The sequence below is a fragment of the Lolium perenne genome, chromosome 3 (assembly GCF_019359855.2).
Source record: "Lolium perenne isolate Kyuss_39 chromosome 3, Kyuss_2.0, whole genome shotgun sequence".
In the NCBI taxonomy this organism is placed as follows: Eukaryota; Viridiplantae; Streptophyta; class Magnoliopsida; order Poales; family Poaceae; genus Lolium; species Lolium perenne.
The window spans coordinates 314,908,599-314,930,378 of record NC_067246.2 but is presented as its reverse complement, the minus strand read 5'-3'; the positions used below and the strand labels follow the sequence as shown (position 1 = coordinate 314,930,378).

The 21,780-nt window shown below is 49.1% G+C and overlaps 2 protein-coding genes and 1 long non-coding RNA gene across 4 annotated transcripts; 1 reads left to right on the top strand and 2 right to left on the bottom strand.

Moving 5' to 3' along the window:
• Positions 1-4,366: 4,366 nt before the first annotated feature.
• On the bottom strand, positions 4,367-6,788 carry LOC139838628 (uncharacterized). Of its 2 annotated transcripts, XR_011756236.1 has the most exons (3): positions 6,369-6,788; positions 6,092-6,182; positions 4,367-5,795 (listed from the first exon to the last, which is right to left on the bottom strand). It is a non-coding gene; the product is annotated as an uncharacterized lncRNA (long non-coding RNA). The 2 variants fall into 2 exon arrangements; XR_011756235.1 differs by having other exon boundaries at positions 6,092-6,788.
• A 9,062-nt stretch (positions 6,789-15,850) lies between these two features.
• LOC127345534 (acidic endochitinase SE2-like) lies at positions 15,851-16,921 on the bottom strand. The gene has a single exon (XM_051372019.2). It carries the CDS (start codon positions 16,853-16,855, stop codon positions 15,956-15,958), a length of 900 nt encoding a protein of 299 aa, XP_051227979.1. The 5' UTR covers positions 16,856-16,921; the 3' UTR covers positions 15,851-15,955.
• A 2,887-nt stretch (positions 16,922-19,808) lies between these two features.
• On the top strand, positions 19,809-21,568 carry LOC127345532 (F-box protein At5g07610). The gene is made up of 2 exons (XM_051372018.1): positions 19,809-19,955; positions 20,032-21,568. The coding sequence occupies exon 2, from the start codon at positions 20,062-20,064 to the stop codon at positions 21,250-21,252; it is 1,191 nt and encodes a 396-aa protein (XP_051227978.1). The 5' UTR covers positions 19,809-19,955; positions 20,032-20,061; the 3' UTR covers positions 21,253-21,568.
• The last annotated feature ends 212 nt before the right edge of the window (positions 21,569-21,780 follow it).

Genomic DNA, 21,780 nt, shown 5'->3' with positions numbered 1-21,780 from the left:
GCAAACATCTTAACCTTTGGTGGGACTGTAGACTGCCAAATTCTGGACCAACATGGGTGTTGACCATCAGGGATTGAGCTCGTCGCAGCCATATCACACTGCACAGGTTGAGCACTCAGCGCCAGTCTATAGGCACTACGCACCGAAAAAACACCAGAATTCTCAGGTTGCCAAGCAAGGACATCTTCAGAAAGGTGCCTGGATGGCTTGATCGCCAGAATAAGTTCAGAGTCAATTGGATAAAAGGAGTTACGAACCAAAATTGTTTTCCAATGACCATTTGCATCGATGAGTTCTGACACTCTTTTGATGCGTTTATTGCCTTTCGGAGTAAGGACTTTACAACACGATGTTCTGGGGATCCAGTTGTCGCGCCATATTCTGACACTTCGTCCGTTTCCGATCCTCCAAATTAAACCTTGTTTCAGAAGCTCTAAACCATACGAAATTGCTGTCCATGTCGAGGATGGATTACCAGTGAACAATGTATCAAACAGTTAGTCGTTTGGGTAGTATCTAGCTTTCAAAACCCTCGCACACAAGCTGTCCGGAAACGCTAACAGACGCCATGCCTGTCGGGCGAGAAGAGCTTGATTGAACAACCTCATATCCCGAAAGCCAAGACCGCCTTGGGATTTCGATCTGTTTAATTTGGCCCAACTAACCCAATTGGTTTTGCGCTTTCCTTGCTCAACATCCCACCAATAATCCCTGATTAGTTTGGTTAGGTCATCACAAAGCAAAGCTGGCAGTTTAAAAACACTCATAATGTAGGTCGGTATAGCCTGTGCCACTGATTTAATTAAGACTTCTTTAGCACTCTGTGACATCAAGTTGTCGCCAGAATCCATCAATCTCCGACTCAAACGGGCTTGTAAGTTATCAAATTTACCTCTATGCATTCGACCCTCAGGGGTCGGTAAACCAAGATATTTAGCTTCAAAACCTTGCTGCTCCACATGCAGTATAGACCTGATCCTTCCTTGCGCCGCTTGGGGACAAGAAGTGCTGAAAGTTATAGAGCATTTAGCTGGATTGATTAGTTGACCTGTGCATGAGGCATACACCTCCAAGGTATTCTTCACACATATGGCCTGATCCTCTGCAGCTCTGAAAAATAGTAGTGAATCATCTGCAAAAAGCAAATGAGAGATCCCAGGAGCTCTCCGGCAGACCTTGATAGGAGTGATCCTATTTTGATTCACCTCATTACTCAATAAAGTAGATAAGCCGTCAGCCACAAATAAGAAGAGGAAAGGGGACAGAGGGTCCCCCTGCCTTAAGCCACGAGTAGGAGAAAAAGCTTCCAACAAGGTTCCGTTGAATTTAACTGAATACTTCACCGTGGTGACACACGCCATAATCCACTGTACCCACCGGTGAGAAAACCCCATCTTGTGCATTGTACATCAGAATTAATAGCATCCAATAGAGATAGAAAGACTTGTTTGTTTAAACGTAAATTATTTTAGAACAGATGAAGTAGGTGACAAGCCATTCAAAAATTGAATTGTTGAGAGGAGGTATTCTATATTAACATTTGTATAGTAATCATCGTTTACACCGTGATAAACGGATCGATAGCACCATATTTAATGTCCAAAAGAAAAAAGGAAAGTAAATCCAGCTCCTCTTGAATTGAAACGGACTAATTCGTCGTCAGGCAGCATATATGTGTGATCTCTTTCTTCTTGTTTTTGTCCGATGGGGCGCTCAACGGAGGTACATACTCCGTACAACATACTCCATAGGCCGGCCACCATATAGTAGTAGGAAGCAGACAAGCAGTAGAGCGGCCAGTGGTGGATGGGTTCCTCGGATGAATTCAGACTGGTTAACGAACGGATACATGTCTACATGAAGTGTGCTCTGCCCGATCAATAGCCCGGCGGCGGGTGAAGGCTGGGGCAGTCGGGTTGGGAGTGGCCCGGCCAGCCGCAGTTACCGCAGGCGTCGTAGCCGCAGAAGGCGGCGTAGGGGTCGTCGCGGCCGCCGGTGCGGGTGGGGCAGTCAATGGGCTCGTGCCCCATCTGGCCGCAGGTCTCGCACCGGATGTGCGCCGTCTCGGCCGTGGTGCAGTCGTCGTCGGCGTGACCCGCGCCGCCGCACACGCCGCAGCGGGCCTCGGTAGAGGCTACGTCGAAGCCGGCAGGGGTGGTGCAGAGGGCCTCGAAGTGGCCGTCGCCGCCGCAGCGGGAGCACGGCGAGGCGGCGCAGTGGTTCCTGCGGTGGGTGTGGAAGTCGACATCGCTTAATCTGGTGCTTGTCTCGTGCCTTGTGTTTCTTCCTTCTCTCTAGTCTAGCTGTAAAACAATTTGCGGTTCAAAACTGACGCACAAGCTCATGTATATATATCATAGTTTCAAATAGCCGGCTATAGCCTGGCTATAGCCTCGCTATAGCTGTTTGAGCATGTTGCCGCTAAATGAAATCATGTACAAATTAGCCGCTATAGCCTCATTTAACCCGCTATAGCCTGATTTAGAGGGCTGCCGCTATTTTTCATAGCCCGCTATTTAAAACTATGATATATATGCACGGAAGCAAAGCTGACCTATGGATTCCTAGCACTGCACCGACACCAAAACTGACTCCGACTACAACACGGCCAACTCATCCAACACCACGGCAGCCATGCACTTACCTAATAAAAGGGCAGAATTATAACAAAGCTAATTAGACTCGTGCATGTAGGCAATAGGAATTAGGAAACTAGCCCAAAATTTACCTCTAGCGTTTTGGTAAGTTCCGATTATTTTCAACAGCGTTTTTTGAAGATCTTTCCATCAGCGTTTCTGTATGTAGATTGAGTAGGTCGAAGCAATTTTGGGAAGATGGAATTAATTGCAGCAAGACGTAGTTGCTGGTAATTCTTCCTACTATCTTGCTCTCCGTGAAGTATTTTAGAGCAACTCCAAGCCGCGCTATATCGTGTCCGTGCCGAAAAAAAAAAAGCCGATATAGCGCACCACGCTCGGTTTTCGCGCTCCAGCAGGTGCTGCGAATTAGTGTGCGCTGTAAATAATTTGATGTGCGTGGCAAATGCGCTATCTAAAGCCCCATATTTGGTGTGTCCACTCTAGCACACTTCACCCCTCGGTCTCGCGCGAACAACCAACCGCCACCTAGAAATTTTCCCTGTGGCCGCGCCTTCAGCTTCCCCATTTGACCACACCCATTCTGCCGCCGCTGCACCTCCACATGGCTTTCCCAGCAGCACCCCCGCGGTAAATCGATCTAGCCGTCGTCGTCGCGCCCTATTTTGTCCGCCGCTCAATTTGTCGTTTGGGCGCCGCTGGTCGATCAATTTGGTAGAGCCACGTTGAGCTCGACGGCGACAATGTCCTCCTCCAGCCAGAACGCAACTTGGTGCACCCTAGGCGCTCGTCGAAATCACATCAAGGTATGTTTCGCCGCAGGAAGCGACCTTTTTCTGATTTTAGTTGGTACTTGGTACTAAGTTCAATTATTTTACATGTCTACGATTCATCCGATGATGAACTTGATATTGAGAAAGAAGAGAACATCTAGATGCTATTGGCTTGGCGAGCCAATAAAAAGCTAAAGCGCGGCGACTCGGTTTTTGGCAGACGGAAGTTGTGGAGGGAACAGATCGAAGGCCACAATAGGTTGATGTGGATGTAATTCAACGAAAATTTGACATTCCTCGGGAACTATTTTCGCCGGCGTTTTCGGATGAGTATCAAATGGTTCGAGCACATCGCGAAGGAGGTGACCAAGTATCACTACAAGAAAACTAGCCCATAGAGGCACTATTTTGGTCACGTAGAGACACTTATATTGCCTTTACATTCCTGTAAAGGCATTTTACCCATTGTCTTAAAAGTGTCACTACGTGCAGTGTGTCTTATACCATAGAGACATTTTGAAAAATGTTTATAAATGATATATGGTCACTTCGTAAAGACACCAGGTTTTGTATGTACACACATAGAGGCATTTCAAAGATACACTTCGAAAGTGTATGTATAGGTATAGAGGCACTTTCTTGCGGCATTTAAGCTTGTCTCTAACATTAATACAAACATTTTGGTGTGGCAACGTATCCATCTCTAGAAATGTAGAGACATTGAATAAAGGCATATTGTTTTGTCTATAGAAATATATCTCACACTGTGTAGAGACATAGATTTTGTCCTTTTTGAATATCTGGTAATGGCATTTTTAGGCGCATATATAGTCCCTATAGAGGTATCTTAACAAGTCTCCAGAGCGACATCATAGAGACATTCTTTTATGCCTTTACTTAGATCAAAACATTTGCTCTCTAAAAATTACACTACCGAGATTCAATAACATAATACACATACAAATTAAATGACATAGGAACAAAATATACTTACTCTTATTCACTGGGATTTCACTAAATGTAGATAAAGACATGAGTATTACAAATAAAATATTGACACCAGAGTGTGCCAGCTAGATGCCCATTAAAAAAAAGAACTGAAGAAAAAAAATCACAACTAACTTCTCTCTGCTATACAACATCACAAAAATCAAACGACATAGTCTTAATACTACACACCATTATACCATGTGACCAAACACTATAGAGTTCCCTTCCGAGCTATTGTTGCCAACCAACATATAAAATTCAGAGACCTTGGAGCCACCGAACCAATGCCACTTTCGTCAAAGAGCCAACCGCTGATATAGAAATATGTATTCCCCCTATCACAAATTCAAAGAAATTATCATTACTATCATCAACCCGGGCACTCCATGGGCTAGCAAATCTTAGAATCGCTTAAAACAATAGTAGTAAGGATATACTCATTTCATTTGTAATGGTGCGACTTCTTAAGAAACCTGCTGTGAAGCTTCTAAACATTGATGATACCAAATATATGTTTATATTGGTAACTTATTAGCATGAAACTGAATCCAAACTGATCAAATCCTATTTACATGGATTGTCACACCATAAATAGTGCATGACTACAATATGTATAATGCTATGGTACTTTTAATCTCCAGAAATTGGTTGTGGGCCACAAACACCAAGCAACAACTAAATAATAAGTTGTTACTATGGTCTATACAAAATATTACCTTTTGTAAGCCGAAGTTGGTTGCATAGAGAAGTAAGAAACAAAGACTACGCAATAACTGGAGAAACCATGGGTGTCGAGATTGTATATATCTTACTGAACTTTCCCACTATTGATTTCAGTCTGGATGTAAATTCTTCTCTTGTAGTCTCCACGGACATTAGATGTACTAACCTGGCTATATGCTTCGTAAATTAATTCCGCAGGATAACATAGCAAAAGCTTAACTCCGCCACCCAACATAATTTTAACTCTGTTAGGAAAGAGGCAAGCATTGAGCAACCTGCTTGAGCTCCACACTTACTTGTTGGCAGCAGAGCTGAGCATAGAGTCCTGGCCAATGCTGCAACAGATGTCTAGGCAAGCTTTTCTTAATCGATGCAGTTTGGTCAAACAATTCATCAAACTGATGGTGTGCACTGATAATGGATCATTAGTTGGATCTGTGTATCTATTCATCAAAGTTCCGATCTGCACGTCATATAACTTGATGTATAATAGAGTATTTTTTTTACTATTTGGTAGAACAAAAACGGAAGTGTTAATTGGAAGGCCTTCATACTGGAGATCCAAAATAATTGGTAGGCATTGGATTACCAGAAGCTGTATGTTGGCTTCCCTAGTGAAATTGGGGATGAGCAAAGATGGACCTCACCTGCGTACATATATTGCATTACACGAATACATGATACCTTGCGCCTAACATATGAAGCTTGATCTCTAGCAGGAAATATGCACAGAGTTAGATCAGTACGGGACCATATATATACTATTGAAAATTTGGTGAGGTATAGTGCTAATCCAATTTTGCCAAGTAGAGATAGAGATGCAACCGAGCAGCCAAATCAAGTTTTGGAAATGTTAGCTTAAATACTAAGCTTAGGCATGAGGGCTTGACTACCAGATGTACTTACACGATAACAACAGATAAAAGTGGACTTAAAGCCATATGTCTCTAGAGTTTTATTATATGAATATTAGTAGCAATCAACAGAGTGAGAGCGAGAGCACTAAACTGCAGTCGAATCTGGAGCAGCTCCTCTGCGGTCGCGTGGCCGGCGACCTGAACCTGGAGCGGAGGTAGAAGAGTCCCAGCAGAACCACAACCTGAAATCCAAAAGCAAGAGAAAATTAGAGAATTTGGGGCTATAACTGAACGGGAAATTAGAGGAATAGGTTCAGGAGAGGGTAGGGATTCTAAGAGCCAGTATCCGCCCCAATAGCCCGTGGTCGTTGGCGGATGAGAGACCTGGTCAAGAAGAAACAAAGAGTTGATAGGTCAGGGGAATGTACGTGTGTGTGGAGAATAGAGTGCAATATGGTGTTCCCTCCGTAGGATAAGCCCCCGCTGCCGCCCGCGCCGGACGAGGAGGAGGTGCGGCCTCGTCGGAGAGCTCGTCCAGGAGGAGACCGACCAGCGGGGCCCGGCAGGATAGGAAGGAGGCCGACACGGCGCTGAACCGCCCCACGGAGTCACGGCGGTAGCCTCGACGGTGGAGTCGAGGAAGGCAGCCGGCTTTGGCTATGGCGCTGCCCCTTGCTGCTCTCACGGTGGCGGCGGGATACGGGTACTGCAGGATATGGGGAGGGGCGGCGGGCTGGTGGCGGATAGATCGGCAGTTCCTTCTGAGTTGAGGTTGAGGAGAAGGTGGGGCTGTGTGTGACGGGTACTGCGGACGCCCGGCCATGTGCGGGCTATGTGTTGCGGTTGCGGCTGCGGCTATTGGGCCATTGTGTTTGGTGCGGTGCTCCATCTTTCGATGTAGTAAGAGAACTTTCCAGAATTTTTTTTTTGCATATTCAAAAAATGATGTTGCTATAGATGTTTTACATTTTACATAGTCACCTATGTTCCACGATTTACGTACATAGTAAGTTTATATTTTCTACTTCATATTTGGAAACTTGTACTGTGATATATTTTGAAGCTTCTCCAACTTTGTATTAAATGATTGTCCTATAGTGGTTGTGTTATACATCTCACTTTTAAAGAATTCTACAATGTGTATCTCGAGTGTGCCAAGAGACATTATGAGGATTGTCTACAATAAAATGTTTCTACGGTTGAGTCAATCTAAAAAATGTCTCTTAGAGTGTCTTTATAAGCATGTTAAGAGACACTTTGGAGAATGTCTCTAGGTAGATGTCTCTTCCGCTAAGGCATTCTCTAAAGTGTCTCTCTTAATACCTCTATAACAAATTGCATTAGAATTTAGGAGACATAGTGGAAAGTGCCTCTAGCAAAATGTCTCTACTGCATGTTTTTGTTGTAGTGTATCATCGGTTTTTTAGAAAAGGAGGAATGCCACCGGAGAACTTGGGCATAACACCTATCAGAAGGTGACCTCCACCTTGCGTATGTTGGCATACGATATTCCGACGGATCTAGTTGATGACAACTTTGCTATGGGTGAGATTCAAGCTATCATGTGTGTAGAGCTTTGTTGTATCCATTGTGCAAGTGTTTGGCTCCGCATATTTGATAGCCCCCAATGCTGAAAACACGGCTAGGCTTTTGGAGGTGAACAAGTCTCGCGGGTTTTCAGGTATGCTTGTCTCAATTGATTCTATGCACTGGAGTTGGAAGAATTGTCATGTGACATGGCATGGACAATTCAAAGCGTAGAAAAGGATTCCGTTATAATCCTTGGAGCTGTGGCCGATCACGAGACTTGGATTTGGCATGCATTCTTCGGAATGCCCGAGTGGTGCAATGGCCTCAATGTTCTTCAACGGTCACCACTTATGACAAGGATTACATTGTGTGAAGGTCAAGGTCCACATGTGGAGTTTTAAGCAAATGGCCAGAAATACCAATATGTATACTAACTTGCCGATGACATCTACCTAAGGTGGTAAGCATTGGTGAAGCCGGTTCACAAACCCTCATGTAAGAAACAACTCAAATTTCACAATACGCAAGTGGTGGCTAGGAAAGATGTGAAGAGAGTATTTGGGATTTTGCAAGCCCAATTTAGTATTGTGAGTGGATCGGCTTGATTTTGGGATCAATAGTGCCTTTAGTACATCATGAGCGCTTGTTTCATCATGCATAACATGATCATAGAGGACGATCGTGGCAAAGATGTAGACTACTCCTACTATGACTTGATGGGGGTTTTCGTGCAAGTGTGGAGGAGAGAAGAGAGGATGTCGTGTTTCATTGCATCGTATCATTCGACCATGTGCAATGAGGTGCATGATGCATAGGCTTCAACATGATCTCATCGATGAGTGGTGGAAATGGAATGGACAACAAAATTAGTGTCTACTTATTTGTATGTTTGTTGTATTGTTGAAACACAATTTGTTGTATTGTTGAAACCCAATTTATTCTATTGTTGACCAACAAGTTTGTTGTATTTGCTTGGGATGTAATAATAACTAGAATTTTTTATTGTATCGGGGCGTCACACGCTTAATTTGCAGCGTGTGGTAAAGGGCTATCCGCTCCTTTCCGTGCGCTGCAAAATGCCGCCTTCGATGAAGGTCACGCTGGAGTTGTGCATTGTGTCGGGTTACAGCGTTCTGCAAACGCAATATAGCGCATCAGATTTATGCGTGGATGTTGGAGTTGCCCTTATGTTGGAAAATGTATCATGAGAGGGATGAGACACACCTGGCGCACGACCGTCCGTCTGGATCGTGTGACAACTTTAGTGGCTCCACTACCTACGGCCCTCTGTGCGAAAAAAATCACATCTCTACCTCTATCTTCATCTTAACCGCTCCTCTCTCCTTCTCCACTCTTCCTACTATCTCTCTGACGCAGCGCCATGGACCGCCATGGTCTCGCGCAGGTAGTGCTAACGGCATCCCAGACTCTAATCTCCGATCTATCCTTAATGGAGAAAGAATCATATAGAAAAAAAGAACCATATGTTGATATTAAATGTGATTACGAATATGATGTATCTTTTTTTTTTTTGAAATAACCAGCACGCTGGATTTCATTGATTAGCAGGGGGAAAAACTTTACAAGTGACCCATCGATGTGCAACTACACGATCGAATAGGGCAGGGAAGGCCAGAGAAAAAGGAAAAAGGAGAAAGGAGCCGCCCGGTGATCAAGGGGGCTCGAAAAGCAGCTTTCTAAGAGCCTTAGCGTTGGCGAAGCTCCATTGGCGCGCCTCATCACGGATCCAGGCAATGATCAGCTGAAAGTTTGCTGATTTGAGACGAAAAATTCTCGCATTCCGTTCCTTCCAAACGTTCCAGCATACCAGCGTGAAGAGCGAACTCAGCCCTTTCTTGTGCGTAGCGGTGGAGTGCTGCATCATGAGTTGCCAGATGTCTTGAGGCGTTGTCGCTGCTTCCCAGTATGGAGGAGCGAGGGAGGAGCAGTTCGTCCAGTTAGCCACCGCCGCCCAAATCCTCCTGGTGAAAGGGCATTCGAAAAAGAGGTGCTGTGAAGTCTCCAAGCTTCTGAGGCAAAGAGGACAGAAGTAAGCATTGGGCAAACGTCGGCGTTGGAGGCGGTCAGCACACCAAAGGCGATTGTGGAGCAACAGCCAAAGGAAAAATTTGCACTTGGCCGGGGCCCAAGGAGACCAGATCATCTCCGGCGCTGGGGAGAACGTTCTTCCCTCGAAGAGCAGACGATAGGCCGAGGCAGAGGAGTAGACGCCGTCCGCTGTGAGAATCCACCGTATGGAGTCCGGCGTGCCTGGACTCAAAACGAGAGATTGCGTGATACACCAGAGATCAACAAACTGGGTAAGCAGAGTGGCCGGGAAATTCTGGCCCAGGTCAGCAACCCAACTGTCGTTGAGGATCGCGGCTGCGACGGTTTTGTTCTTCCTCCTTGATCTGGCATAAATATTCTGAAATTGGATACGGAGGGGAGTGTCGCCATGCCACGAGGAATGCCAGAACAGCGCTCGATTCCCATCCCCTATGGTCACTCTAGTGGCCTGGTGGAAAAAATCTTGGTCCTTGGCGTCGCAAGGCGTCGGTGTGCCGACCCAAGGGCGAGTCGGCTCGCTCCACACATGCCACAACCAGCGTAGGCGTAGGGCACGGCAGAAGAGCTTCAAGTTCGGCAGCCCTAGGCCGCCCACCTCCTTGGGCGAACAGACGGTGAGCCAACGCACTTTGCACTTGCCACCAGGGTTGGTTTCTTCATCGATGTCCCAGAGGAAATTGCGCCTGATTCTGTCAAACTCGTGGATGAATTTGGGCGGAAGCTTGAGAGCCGTCATAGCGAAGATTGGAATGGCACTGAGCACGGAGGAGGCCAGGGCTTGGCGGCCGCCTGCGTTGATCCAACGTCCCTTCCATGATGCGAGATGCGAACGGGCACGATCAAGCACGTGCTGGAGGTGCACCATCCTGAGCCTACCCAAGCTCAGCGGTAAGCCCAGGTACCGAATCGGGAAGGATGTGCGCTCGCCAGAGAAAGACGACAACACATCGTCAAGGTCAATGCCATCACATCTGATAGGTGCAACGGAGCTCTTGTCGACGTTGATCCGCAGGCCCGTAGCTTGCCCAAAGGCATGCAGAATCCATAGAACCGAGTCCACCTCGGCGCGGATGGGGTTGAGGAAGAGAACGGCGTCATCAGCGTAGAGGCTGGTGCGTAGCTTGGCTTCGCGGATCGGCAACCGCGAAAGGATCCCTGCGTCGGTGGCCGCCTGAAGTATCTTTTGCAGAGGGTCGAGGGCGAGGATGAACAGCAGTGGCGAGAGTGGGTCACCCTGGCGCAAGCCGCGGCGGTGTCGGACGGGTTTGCCTTCGGTGCCGTTGAGGAGAACGGCCGAGGTGGCAGACGACAGAAGCAAGGATATCCAGTCCCGCCACCTAGCAGAGAAGCCCAGGCGCTGCAAGAGCTCGAGCAGAAACTCCCAAGAGACTGAATCGAACGCTTTGGCGAAATCAATCTTGATAAGTAACGCTGCTTTCTTCTTCCGATGGAGGGCTCGAGCTGTGTTACGGACGTAGACGAAGTTATCGTGCAGAGTCCTTCCCTTGAGGAAAGCGCTTTGCGCCGGTGAGATCATCCTCCCGATCACCGGCGAGAGGCGCCTCGTGAGCACCTTAGCGAAAAGCTTCGCCATCGAGTGGATTAGACTAATGGGGCGGAAATCAGAGACGCGCGCCGCATTTGCGGTTTTGGGCAGCAGACAGACAAAGGCGCGGTTGAGCGATGCGAAGTCGCCTCCGGCGATGTTGTAGACGTGTTGGAAGAAGGCCATGATCTCAGGTCTGATGATGCCCCAACAGCGTCTGGAGAAAACGCCGTTGAAGCCGTCGGGGCCGGGCGCCTTCTCCGCGGGTGAATCCATGATTGCATCCCAGATCTCTTTGGCCGTGAAGGGATGATCAAGGCCGTTCACCGGCAGCGTCGGAAGGTTGAGGGCCTCCCAGTCGAGGGAGCGCGTGCGAGGGACAGAAGTGCCCAAGATGGTCGAAAAGTGGTCGAAGAGGACCCGCTCCTTGTCGGGATGGGAGGTGGCGATGGTGGTGTCCGTGGCGAGGGTGTGGATGAAGTTCTTTCTTCGGCGGGAATTCATCTTGACGTGGAAGTAGCGCGTATTGGCGTCTCCCTCCCGCAGCCAAGACACGCGAGAAGCTTGGTGCCGGCGGGAGCGCTCGATCGCAGCGAGGCCCAAGACCCGAGCCTTGAGGGACTTGCGCAGGTGGAACTCGTGATCGGACAGGCCACGGCTCTCCTGGGCAAGATCCAGACGCAGGATGATTTCATTTGCGAGGTGGAGTTGGAATCGTGCGTCGCCGAAGAGCTCCTTGCTCCAGGCGCGCAGCGCCCGCGCCGTGCGGGCAAGCTTTACCTGCAGGCGAGTGAGCGGGTTCGTGGAATGAAGCTCCAGCATCCAAGCGCCCTTGACGATGTCGATGAAGCCGGGCTGCCGGGACCAGAAATTCTCGAAGCGGAACCGGGCTTTCCGCGGCTGCGCACACGTGCTGAAGAGCAGCAGAGGGCAGTGATCGGAGTGCGACGATGAAAGAGCTTGTACCGAGCAGGACGGAAAGAATGCGTCCCAGGCCACGTTGAAGAAGAAACGATCCAAATAGACCAAGGTGGGGTCAACACGCTCGTTTGACCAGGAGAAGCGCCGATTGGAACATCTAAGCTCCAAGAGCTCAGACTCATCGAGGGCGGCGCGGAACTGTCCCATGAGACGCCGACAGAGGTTGGTATTGCTTTTGTCTCTAGCTTCATAGATCATATTGAAATCGCCTACAATGAGCCAAGGTGTGCCGTTCTGTGGTTTGATGTTGATGAGCTCTTGGAGGAACGCCGGCTTGTCGGCGTCCACGGATGGACCGTAGACCACAGTGAGCGAGAAAGAGGTGCAAGTGTGTAAGATGGTCGTCGTCGCTGTGATGGAGTGGTTTCGGATGACCGCGTTCGAAATAGAGACGATCGCCGAGTTCCAGAAGATGGCGATGCCGCCGCGCGTTTCGTCGGCCGGCAGGAAGACGAAGTCCTTACGAGTGGCACCGGCAATCTCAACAGCAAGGGAGCCATCGATGTGAGCCAACTTTGTCTCCTGAAGGCAAAGGACAGCAACCTTGGCTGCAGCAGCGAGTTCTGCAACGGCGGTGCGCGCGGGCATGTTAAGGCCACGGGGGTTCCATGACAGGATGGGGCAAATGGCTTCACTCATTGGGGAACGAGGAGAGCAGCACAGCTGATGACAGGCAGAGCGGGCGACGTGGCGAAGAGCAGCAGCAAACTGAATGATAAAGGAAGAACACCACCAGAGCATACATGGGGCGGGACAACACCCAATTACACAGCCTCAAACAAGCCGTCCCGATGAAGAACGTGCCTCTAACCCAACACAAGGAACTAAAGCATCGGTTTAAGACCGATATCTGCTGCAAGAGAGCTAAGGAACCTAACATTGGAAACTAAATGGCCACCGTGGTGGCTCTCCCAGCGGCTGCCTGCTTGGCAGCACGGTGAACGGCGTCGCGGTCGATGCGGGTGAGCTTCGCGAGTCCGTCAATGTCGACCTCAGTGAGAGGCTCCTTGAAGCGTTCGACGAGGCCGGCCGCAGCAACCTCCGTGCGGCGCTCCTCGCCGCTGATGACGTGCATCTCCTTGGCCAGGCGCAGGGTGGCGCGCTGCGCCACCGGGATGGAGCACGCCGACGAGGCCTGGCGCTGGCTGCGCTTGGGCGCCGGAGATGTGGACCTAGGTGAGCCAGGCTGCACCGTCGTTGGCGATGTGGGGTTGAGCGGTGAGACCCCCAGGACCGACGCCGGCGGTGCCTTGAACAGCATCTGCAGGAAGTCGTTGACGGGCTCCTCTTGCGCCAAGGGCACAGGCGCAGGAGCGTCGACAATGTGCAGGTCGTCGACCTGCGAGGCGACGCAGGCGACCTGCTCAGGTCTATCCGTGGGGGACAGGCCAAAGTCCGCCGTCGCCCAGGGATGGGGCACCATCGGCAGGCCAGCAGAAGGGCAATCCTTGAAGGAGAGCGGCTGGCTGACGGTCGCCGCACACGCGGCCTCCATCTCAAAGCACATCGGGTCCACTCTAGAGGGCCCCCAGGTGGGGACGTCGGGGCTGACCGTGGACACCATGTCCACCAGGGGGTCCGGAGCACCTGGGCTAGCAAGATGCTCCTGTGCAGCATGGATGACGAGGGGAAGCGGGGCGTCGAGCGTTGACATGATCAGGCGCTGCGGCGGAGGGCCTGACGTGGGCAGCGGCGGCGGTGGAGGCAGCAGCTCGTCCACAATCTTGGTGGACGGAGAAGGGACACTGGTGGCGCGCTGTCGATGGCCTGCCGGAGATCGGCTGCGGTGACGAGATCCCCCGCGCCCAGCAGCGTCGGCGGCAGGCGCCCCGATGCGGGCGGGAGCAGCAGCCACGTCGCGCCAGATCTTGCGCTGGCCAGAAGAGTCGCCCTCATCGTCGCGGCGTCGGTAGGCAGGGATGTTGTGGCAGCCATCCTGGCGGCGGCCACCGTAGCTCCTCTCCTCCCCATCAGGAATTCCGAACCGCCAGGTGAATGGCTGCACCATGGGGTACGGCGGCTCCTCGGAAGAGGTGGAGGAAGGGATCCCGCTCTGCCCCGTGGAGGGGGTGCGAGATTCGCGCACCGTCCAGTCCTCCACGAGGTCGACGTGGATGAGGGAGTCGTAGCGAAGGCACTCCGGCGGCGGCGCCACCTCCCTGCGCGGAGGAGAGTAGCCGTTCATCTCGACGACGTGGCCTGCCTCCTGCGGGAAAACAGAGAAACCATGGTGCCCCGGTATGTGGTCGATGCTACGACACCACACCCAGCAGCTGAAGAGCTCGGTGTTGTCCTGCGTGTACGTGCGACTGTCGAGGCGGTCGACGAGGACATGACTGCCCAGCACCTCCTGCGCTCCCTCCCTGGACCACATGTGCATTGGCATGCGCTCGATGCAGATGCGGGCATGCAGGTTATAGACGATGTGCACGGCATGATCTGATTCGCGCCATGCTTGCAGGAGGAAGGTGGAGCCCTCGACGTGAAGACGACCATGCGCAATGGCGCGGTCGCGATGCGGCGGAGTGTCGAAGAGGACGAAGAACGCTTCTGGATGATGTCGAGTGACGCGGAGCTGGTGCGGTGGCAGCCGGAGCTCCTTCTCTAGCGCCTGACCCACCAAGTGCGGGTTGGCACAGTGCCGCGCTTCGGTGGCGGTGACGAGGACACCGCGGCTTCGCAGGTTGAAGATTTGCTGCTCGATGCTGCGGGAGGCGACGACGATGGAGTGGCTTGAGGTTGGACCGGAGCGACGGGGCGCGGGCTTGGAGGCGACGAAGCGGTCCATGGTCGGAGGTGGGGCGGGGAAGCACAGCCGGTCGCGCACCGTCTCGGGGCGAGGAGCTGCCGTCCGCTTACGCGAACAGCGAGGGCCGGCGGTGTGTCCCCAACCCCAGCAGTCGATGCACCGGACTGGATCGCGGCAGTCGGCGCGGCGGTGGTTCTTGCTGAGGCAGCGGAGGCAGCGTCCCCGGAAGCGCCTAAAAAAGGCCAGGCGAGCAGGGTCAGGGGCCGTGCCTTGGCGTCGGGGCGGCAGAGGGATGGGCCGCGGCTCGGCCGGAAGAGGAGTGGAGCGCCCATGCCGGCCGCGCCTGGAAGTCACAACCTCCCAGGGAGGGAAAGACTCATCTTCCGAGGCCTTGACCGGAGGAGCGTCGCAAACCACAATGGAACGGAGACGCGGGCGTTCCCTATCCAGCGTGGAAGCGAGGGCAGGCGACGAAAGGAGCGGCAGCGACGAGCTAGATCTACCGGATCTGGAGGGGTGCCCTGAGGGAGCAGAGTCCGGACCGCGGGTCCCCACCGCGTTGCAGGTTGCGGGGGAAGGACCGACGGATGCAGCGCGGGGGAAGGCGACCACCTCGGAGTCAAGGCCGGGGGCGGCCATGCCGCAGGGGACAGCGGCGCCGGGCGGCCGGAGGGCCCGCGGGAGAGAGCTAGAGCTTACCTTCGGGAGAGGACTATCCGAGCTGTCCTCCACGAATATGATGTATCAAGTTTATTTTGTACTTGTTTCCAAATATGATGTGACAAGCTGACCTGCTAGAGGGAGGCAAGTCAATGTAAAATCTTAGTGGGTATGATACGAAGAGTGTGTACTTGATCCGCACGGTAAAATAGAGCCTTATAACAATATAATATTTTGCAGTGTACCAGCATATAAGCTGAACATATACGGGAAAAGGAACACTTGTCAACAAAATGGAACTTAGCTTCAAACTATCAACTGCGTACTCTTTTTTATTCATATTTATATATGCTTGCATAACTATATAACACTGTTTATGCTAGCTACCAATATGATGCCGACAATGAACACACTATACTATGATACAGAAGACGCACACAACAGATACCAGGCCAAGGCGCCAAGCACAACAGAAAGAATCACACATAGCTCTTGATGGCAGAGCTGTATCCACTGCGATCATCGTAGTACTTAGACCACAACATAACGCCACCGTACTTGGGCGAACCCTTGATGAGCGGCAACACACGTGACGTGAGCTCATCGGCAGGGATGAATCCCGTGCCCGCCGCGTCTTTGGAGCTAGAAGCCGGCAATCCCAAAAAGATCTTACCTGCTGGCACCGACACCCACTTATTCCACGCATCCATGAAAGCAGCACGCCCCGCGTCAAACTGGCACTCCTGGTTGTTGTAGAACTGCACCCACACATAATCGAACAATCCAGTGCTAATTGCGCCGCCATCCCATTCGTCAGGGAAGGGGCATTGCGGTGCCGCGCTCAACAGGACTGTCTTCCCACCGTTCTTGCCCAATTTCTTGAGGTCCGTAGCAAGGTTGTTCCAGAATTTAGCGCCGCCGATCTCGATGTCAAAGTCGATGCCGTCGAGTATAGCATCGCCGAGGGGGCGGGACGAGGACGTGCCGCCCAAGAAATTGTTCCATAGGTACATGGCAACCTGGCTGGCATCACCGGGGGAGGAGAGGCCGTAGCTTCCATCCGCACCGCCGATGGAAAGGAGAACTTTCACGCCACGGTTCTGGCACGAGTTGATGTCCTTGCTCTGGCTTCTGCAGCCACCAGATGATGGGTCACAGTGGCTTGCAAGGTCCAGCTGTGGTGTCTGGCCCTTGCCAAACTTTGGGAGGAAAGCGAGAATGACGAACTCGTAATTGCCGGATGCGCATGTTTCGGCAAGCGACACCTCGCCATCGTTTTGGCCCCAGTAGATGGCAATGCTGCCGGCGTGGCATGTGGCGAGAAGTGCCAAGAGGAGGGAGGCAGCGAGGCTGAAGGTAGTGAAAGCTCGGCTTGCCATGGCTGGGCCTAATTGGAGAAGGCTTAGCTTTGAGCTGTGGTGCTAGGGGCGATGGAGATTGGAGAACACTGGTGTGTGCTTTGTGCATTGAATTGAGATGACTATGGCAAACAGGGATTTTTATAGTGGTTCGGTGGTGTTACAAGTAGCAATACGACCGCCGTAGAGGATTTCTAGCAGCTTTCGTGCCGTACTGTCTTATCCATATTTGAATCTGAACTGAATTTACCAAGAGTGGTCGTGGTTATTAAGTAGAATCAGAACTAAAATTACTCGGACTGACGGGTATATTCAAATGTCGGGCGTTCCACGGTTACTCAGCCGACACATTAAACAATATACCATATACGGGCCCCAAAAAAGAATGCTTATTCTCTGCAGTGCAGTACGGGACAAATCATTCGCACGCTATCTCAGCGAGAGACACTTTTGGGTAACGGACGGGAGACGCCGCGCGGTGATTGTATATTCGCGACGAGCAGTTCAGAATTCAGATGATTACAGATTGATGAAGGAAGCTGAGAACTAGGCAGTTCCGGTGGATTCCAGACCAAAAACGATGGATCAAATTTGTAAATATCTGAATGGGGCAGTATATTTAATCTTGAGCTTTTGCTCCTCTTATTAACAAGCTCCGAACAGCCTTCAACACTGATACACCGATATAGACAGCATACAAGAACGGCGAAACCTGCTCACATTGTATACTTTCATGGTTTCCCAGTTTTGCACACCAAGCAAGGATTGTATACCATTAAAGAGAAAATTGAAGAAAGGAAAGCATTCTTTTGGTATATGTACTGACAAAGAACTATGTAAAGAAAACCAAACAGTGTTTTTTTACTTTAGGTTATTGTTTCCTACAAACTAATACAACTTCAAAAATGAGGCCAACCAAAGCTTGTTTGACCAAGGCTAGGAGAAGTTGCGCTCAGCTCGGACCACTAGCTGACTTGGTAGATTTCCTGGATGTGCATCATGAGATGTGTTACAAGGCAACTCACATCCGCCTCCAAAAATATTTGGTCCAACATATGTGGAGTTATCATGGAAACAACTAGTCCACTAGTATTTACTTGATTTTTATTCCAATGAGTGTCATTTGTGTAAAAGTGTGTCCTATGATACTTTGTATTTGTTTTATGAACTTCGAAGCTATGATTGTGTAATAAACTATGTCCTTTTAGCTTTCCGTGTTTCAAGTAATCCTAAATGTGCAAAACTAGGTTAAAAATGGCTTTACTGTGTGAGGTCGCAAATATTTGGAAACCATCGTTGGGACCGCTGCCACCCGCAAAACCATTTCGTGTTCGTGGGCCGCCGCTATGCCGGGGGGGGGGGGGGGGGGTGTTGGAGAATCTACATAAGCATAGTTAGAAGCCGATCCCAGATAAACTGGTTTGGAAAAATATTTTTGCGTATACTGGAAAACATTTTGAGGTACGAAATTATGGTCGGGCAGAACATATACCTCAAAGTGCTAAACTTTTTTTTCCCCTTTTCTAGTATTTTGGAAAACTGCAAGTATCCGAGTTTGACCATTTTTTCGGTGTGTGCTAGAGTTGTTCTCGGTTATGTAACCTGCAATATTCAATTATTCATATAGCTTCTCAGCTTTATCCTTTTTACTCCCTCCAACCCGGTTTATAGGGCTTATGTGTATACCTAGGTTTTTAAATTTGATCATGATACTACAAGATGCATATGACAAAACATATATCATTAAAAAGCTTAGATGTTATAATTTTTAATGGTATAATTGTTGTGTTGTACAATTGATATTATGTTGCCCAAATTGATAACCTAGGACGAAGGTAGTGGATTATATGTATAAACTCATCGAGTTAAATTGAAGTCTTTGAAAGGAAGTGAACAATCGGTTAAATTACTTATGCTGCATCTCGATGAATTACACAACGTTTTGCCAACCAATTTTTGTTACTTTATTTCAAATATTATCTGTAATTCCTAATTTTGGTACAATAACTATATTTCCCACAGGATTACACGAAAAGTTCAGCAGTTCACCCATTGCAAACTAAACCTTAATTTGGCGCTTGTCTCCAAAACACCTATGCTCCTATTTCTTTGAAAATCAGACTGCTACTTGTGGCTTGCAGCTTCCTCTTCAGACGCACAAGAAATCTCGTGCGATCCCACGCCTATGCTAAAAAATATAGACAAAATAATATGGTAAGCTGAAGAGTAAAAATTATTTTATAGTTCAAGGCTAACTCAGTATTTAAACAATACAACATCAATAAGTTTCGGCGAGATGGTTTTAAAAAGGAGTTTGTATGTGCAAAAAAAAGTAGTCAACTAGCTTTTTTTTAAACCGATTGTCAAACATGTCTAGTCTTTTATTTTGTGGTTCATAATTATATCATGCATTAGATGATTTGACTCATATTTATATTAGTTAAATATCAGATACATCCATTTTTGGACAACTATTTTGAACCGGAGGGAATACATCATTTACATGATAGGACTCTATGAAAAACATATAATATGCTTAGGATTCAATTTGAATATTAAATTTAAATTTATTTGAGGTATATTATTAATATATAAATATATTTTAATTAAGAAAATCTTATAGTATATAGTCTTACTCCGATACAATTCTACGATAATATATTGCTCACAAGAAAACGATTATATCTTGTATCTCGATATTGATAACCTTGATCACCACCACTTTGCAGTGAGAGGTTACCACAAATCTTGAGAGACCACGATCTTCAGCCAGTGCTAGAGCCTCTACATGCTAACGATTTCAGGGTAGATGGATCAGTGATTCCACAACAACAACGGCACATGCACCTAGATATGTCCCATTGCAATCTCTGCAAGTACCTCCTGCAGCTTTTTTTTTTTTACCACCTGTTTCTAAAAGTTGTGCGTTTAAGTTTTGACTCACACGGCCCATTCCAGCAAAGAGAAACGGATTTCAACTTGCACGAGCGGCCCATTCCCCGTCCAATCCTCTTCACTTCCGCCGGCAGCTGCCTCCTCACACCCGAAACCATCGCTCGCTCGCTGGCAGCCAAAGCTCTCGCCGCCGCCGGCGCTCCCCTCTCCGCAGTTCCCGCACCTGGTAGATCCTCTCTTCCATCGCGCTCCCCTCACTACCGGGATGGATCTCTAACCTCTCCGTCCCCTGTTATTCGCAGATTGGCCGCTCCTCGTCTCCGCGGACGGCGATGGCGCCGGGTTCCAAGAAGAAGAAGAAGAAGGGCGTGAAGGGGAGCCCAATGGACAAGCTAACCGACGACATCCTCACCGACATAATCTCGCGCGTGCCCTACAAGTCCACCTGCTGCTGCAAGTGCGTCTCCACGCGCTGGCGCGGCCTCTTCTGGCACCCCGACCACCGCAAGAAGCTGCCCCAGCCCCTCGCCGGCTTCTTCCACGAAGGCTTCAACATGAACCGGTCACCTATGAGAGCTCGATATTTCACCAACGTTTCAGGGAAAGGCTTTGCTCTCGTCGACCCTTCACTACCCTTCCTGCCCAAATACGAGAAAGTTGACCTTTTGGACTGCTGCAATGGCCTCCTCCTCTGCCGTTGTTGGAAGGAAACTGATCCCAATACATTGGATTATGTGGTGTGCAATCCTGCCACCGAAAAATGGGTTCTTGTGCCTGCCACCAATTGGTCCAGCAAGGCAGCGATCGCTTGCCTCGGGTTCGAGCCGACGGTCTCCTCTCACTTCCATGTGTTCGAGTTCATTGATGAAGAGGCCTGGGGTTTTGATGAGTCTGAGCAATGCGAATGTGATGGACGCATTGAAACACTGGCGATATACTCGTCTAAAGCTGGAGTTTGGAAGCATCATAGCCTGGACAACTATATGTTTGCAGTACCCGATAATGCAAAAAGTGTTTTCTTTAACGGGATCCTGCATTTGGCTACCACTTATAATTTTATACTAGCTGTTGACGTGGAAGGAAATGATTGGTGGCAGATTGATACTAGTATTCCTACGCCACCACACATTGAGGATGCTCGTGACGATGCAATTTTTGTATCGCAGAGGCAGTTGTATATCACAGACAAAATTGCTGGTTCTGATTGTTCTGACCTATCAGTATGGGCCCTTGAGGACTACAATAGTGAAACCTGGACCTTGAAGCGCAAAGTCAGCAAATTGGAGCTGTTTGGAGCACGGTATTCATCATTTGCAAATAATTTCAATGTCATCTCATTCCACCCGGAACACAATATGATTTTCATAGTTGGTGGGCACGAGAACACACTAATGTCATATGACATGGATCTCAGAAAGCTGTGTATTCTATGCCAACTTGGACAGGATTGTCAAATTGCGTATGGCAGGACTCCTTATCTTCCATATGTTCCATTATTCTCGGAGGCGTTGGCAGATGGGTAAGAAATATCTTAATTGTGTAGTGCAGCTTCGCAATTGTCCATCTTTCTAATGATATTGGACTATTGGAGTTATGTCTTGAGTACCAGCAGTAGTGAGTTGGGTACATCTCTATGAAGTTGTGATGGTCTGGTGTGTGAGTGTTCTCATGGACCTGACTTTATGTGGTTAGCTATTCAGTCAACTCTTGTGTTTCTGTACTTGTGTATTCATGGCTGTTAGCACCCCATGCGTTTGTAACACCCTAGTACTTTAGTGATGGATATTGTAATCGTTTTGTTAACACATGATTAATGTCTTCAATACATTAATTCTGGTATCTGCTTATTTCTCTCTTCGTGAGTAAGTTATATGGCTTTTGGATTTTGGTCTCTGTTTGCTATGTCATTTTACTAAATGTTTGGCTCCATTTTCTTAAGAATATAACCTGCCAAGCTTTCCTTTGTCTCCAGCTATGATGAAATCATATGCGTGTAAGGTATTTCTATTGGAATTAGATAATTGTGTTAAGGATATTTCATGACATGATTA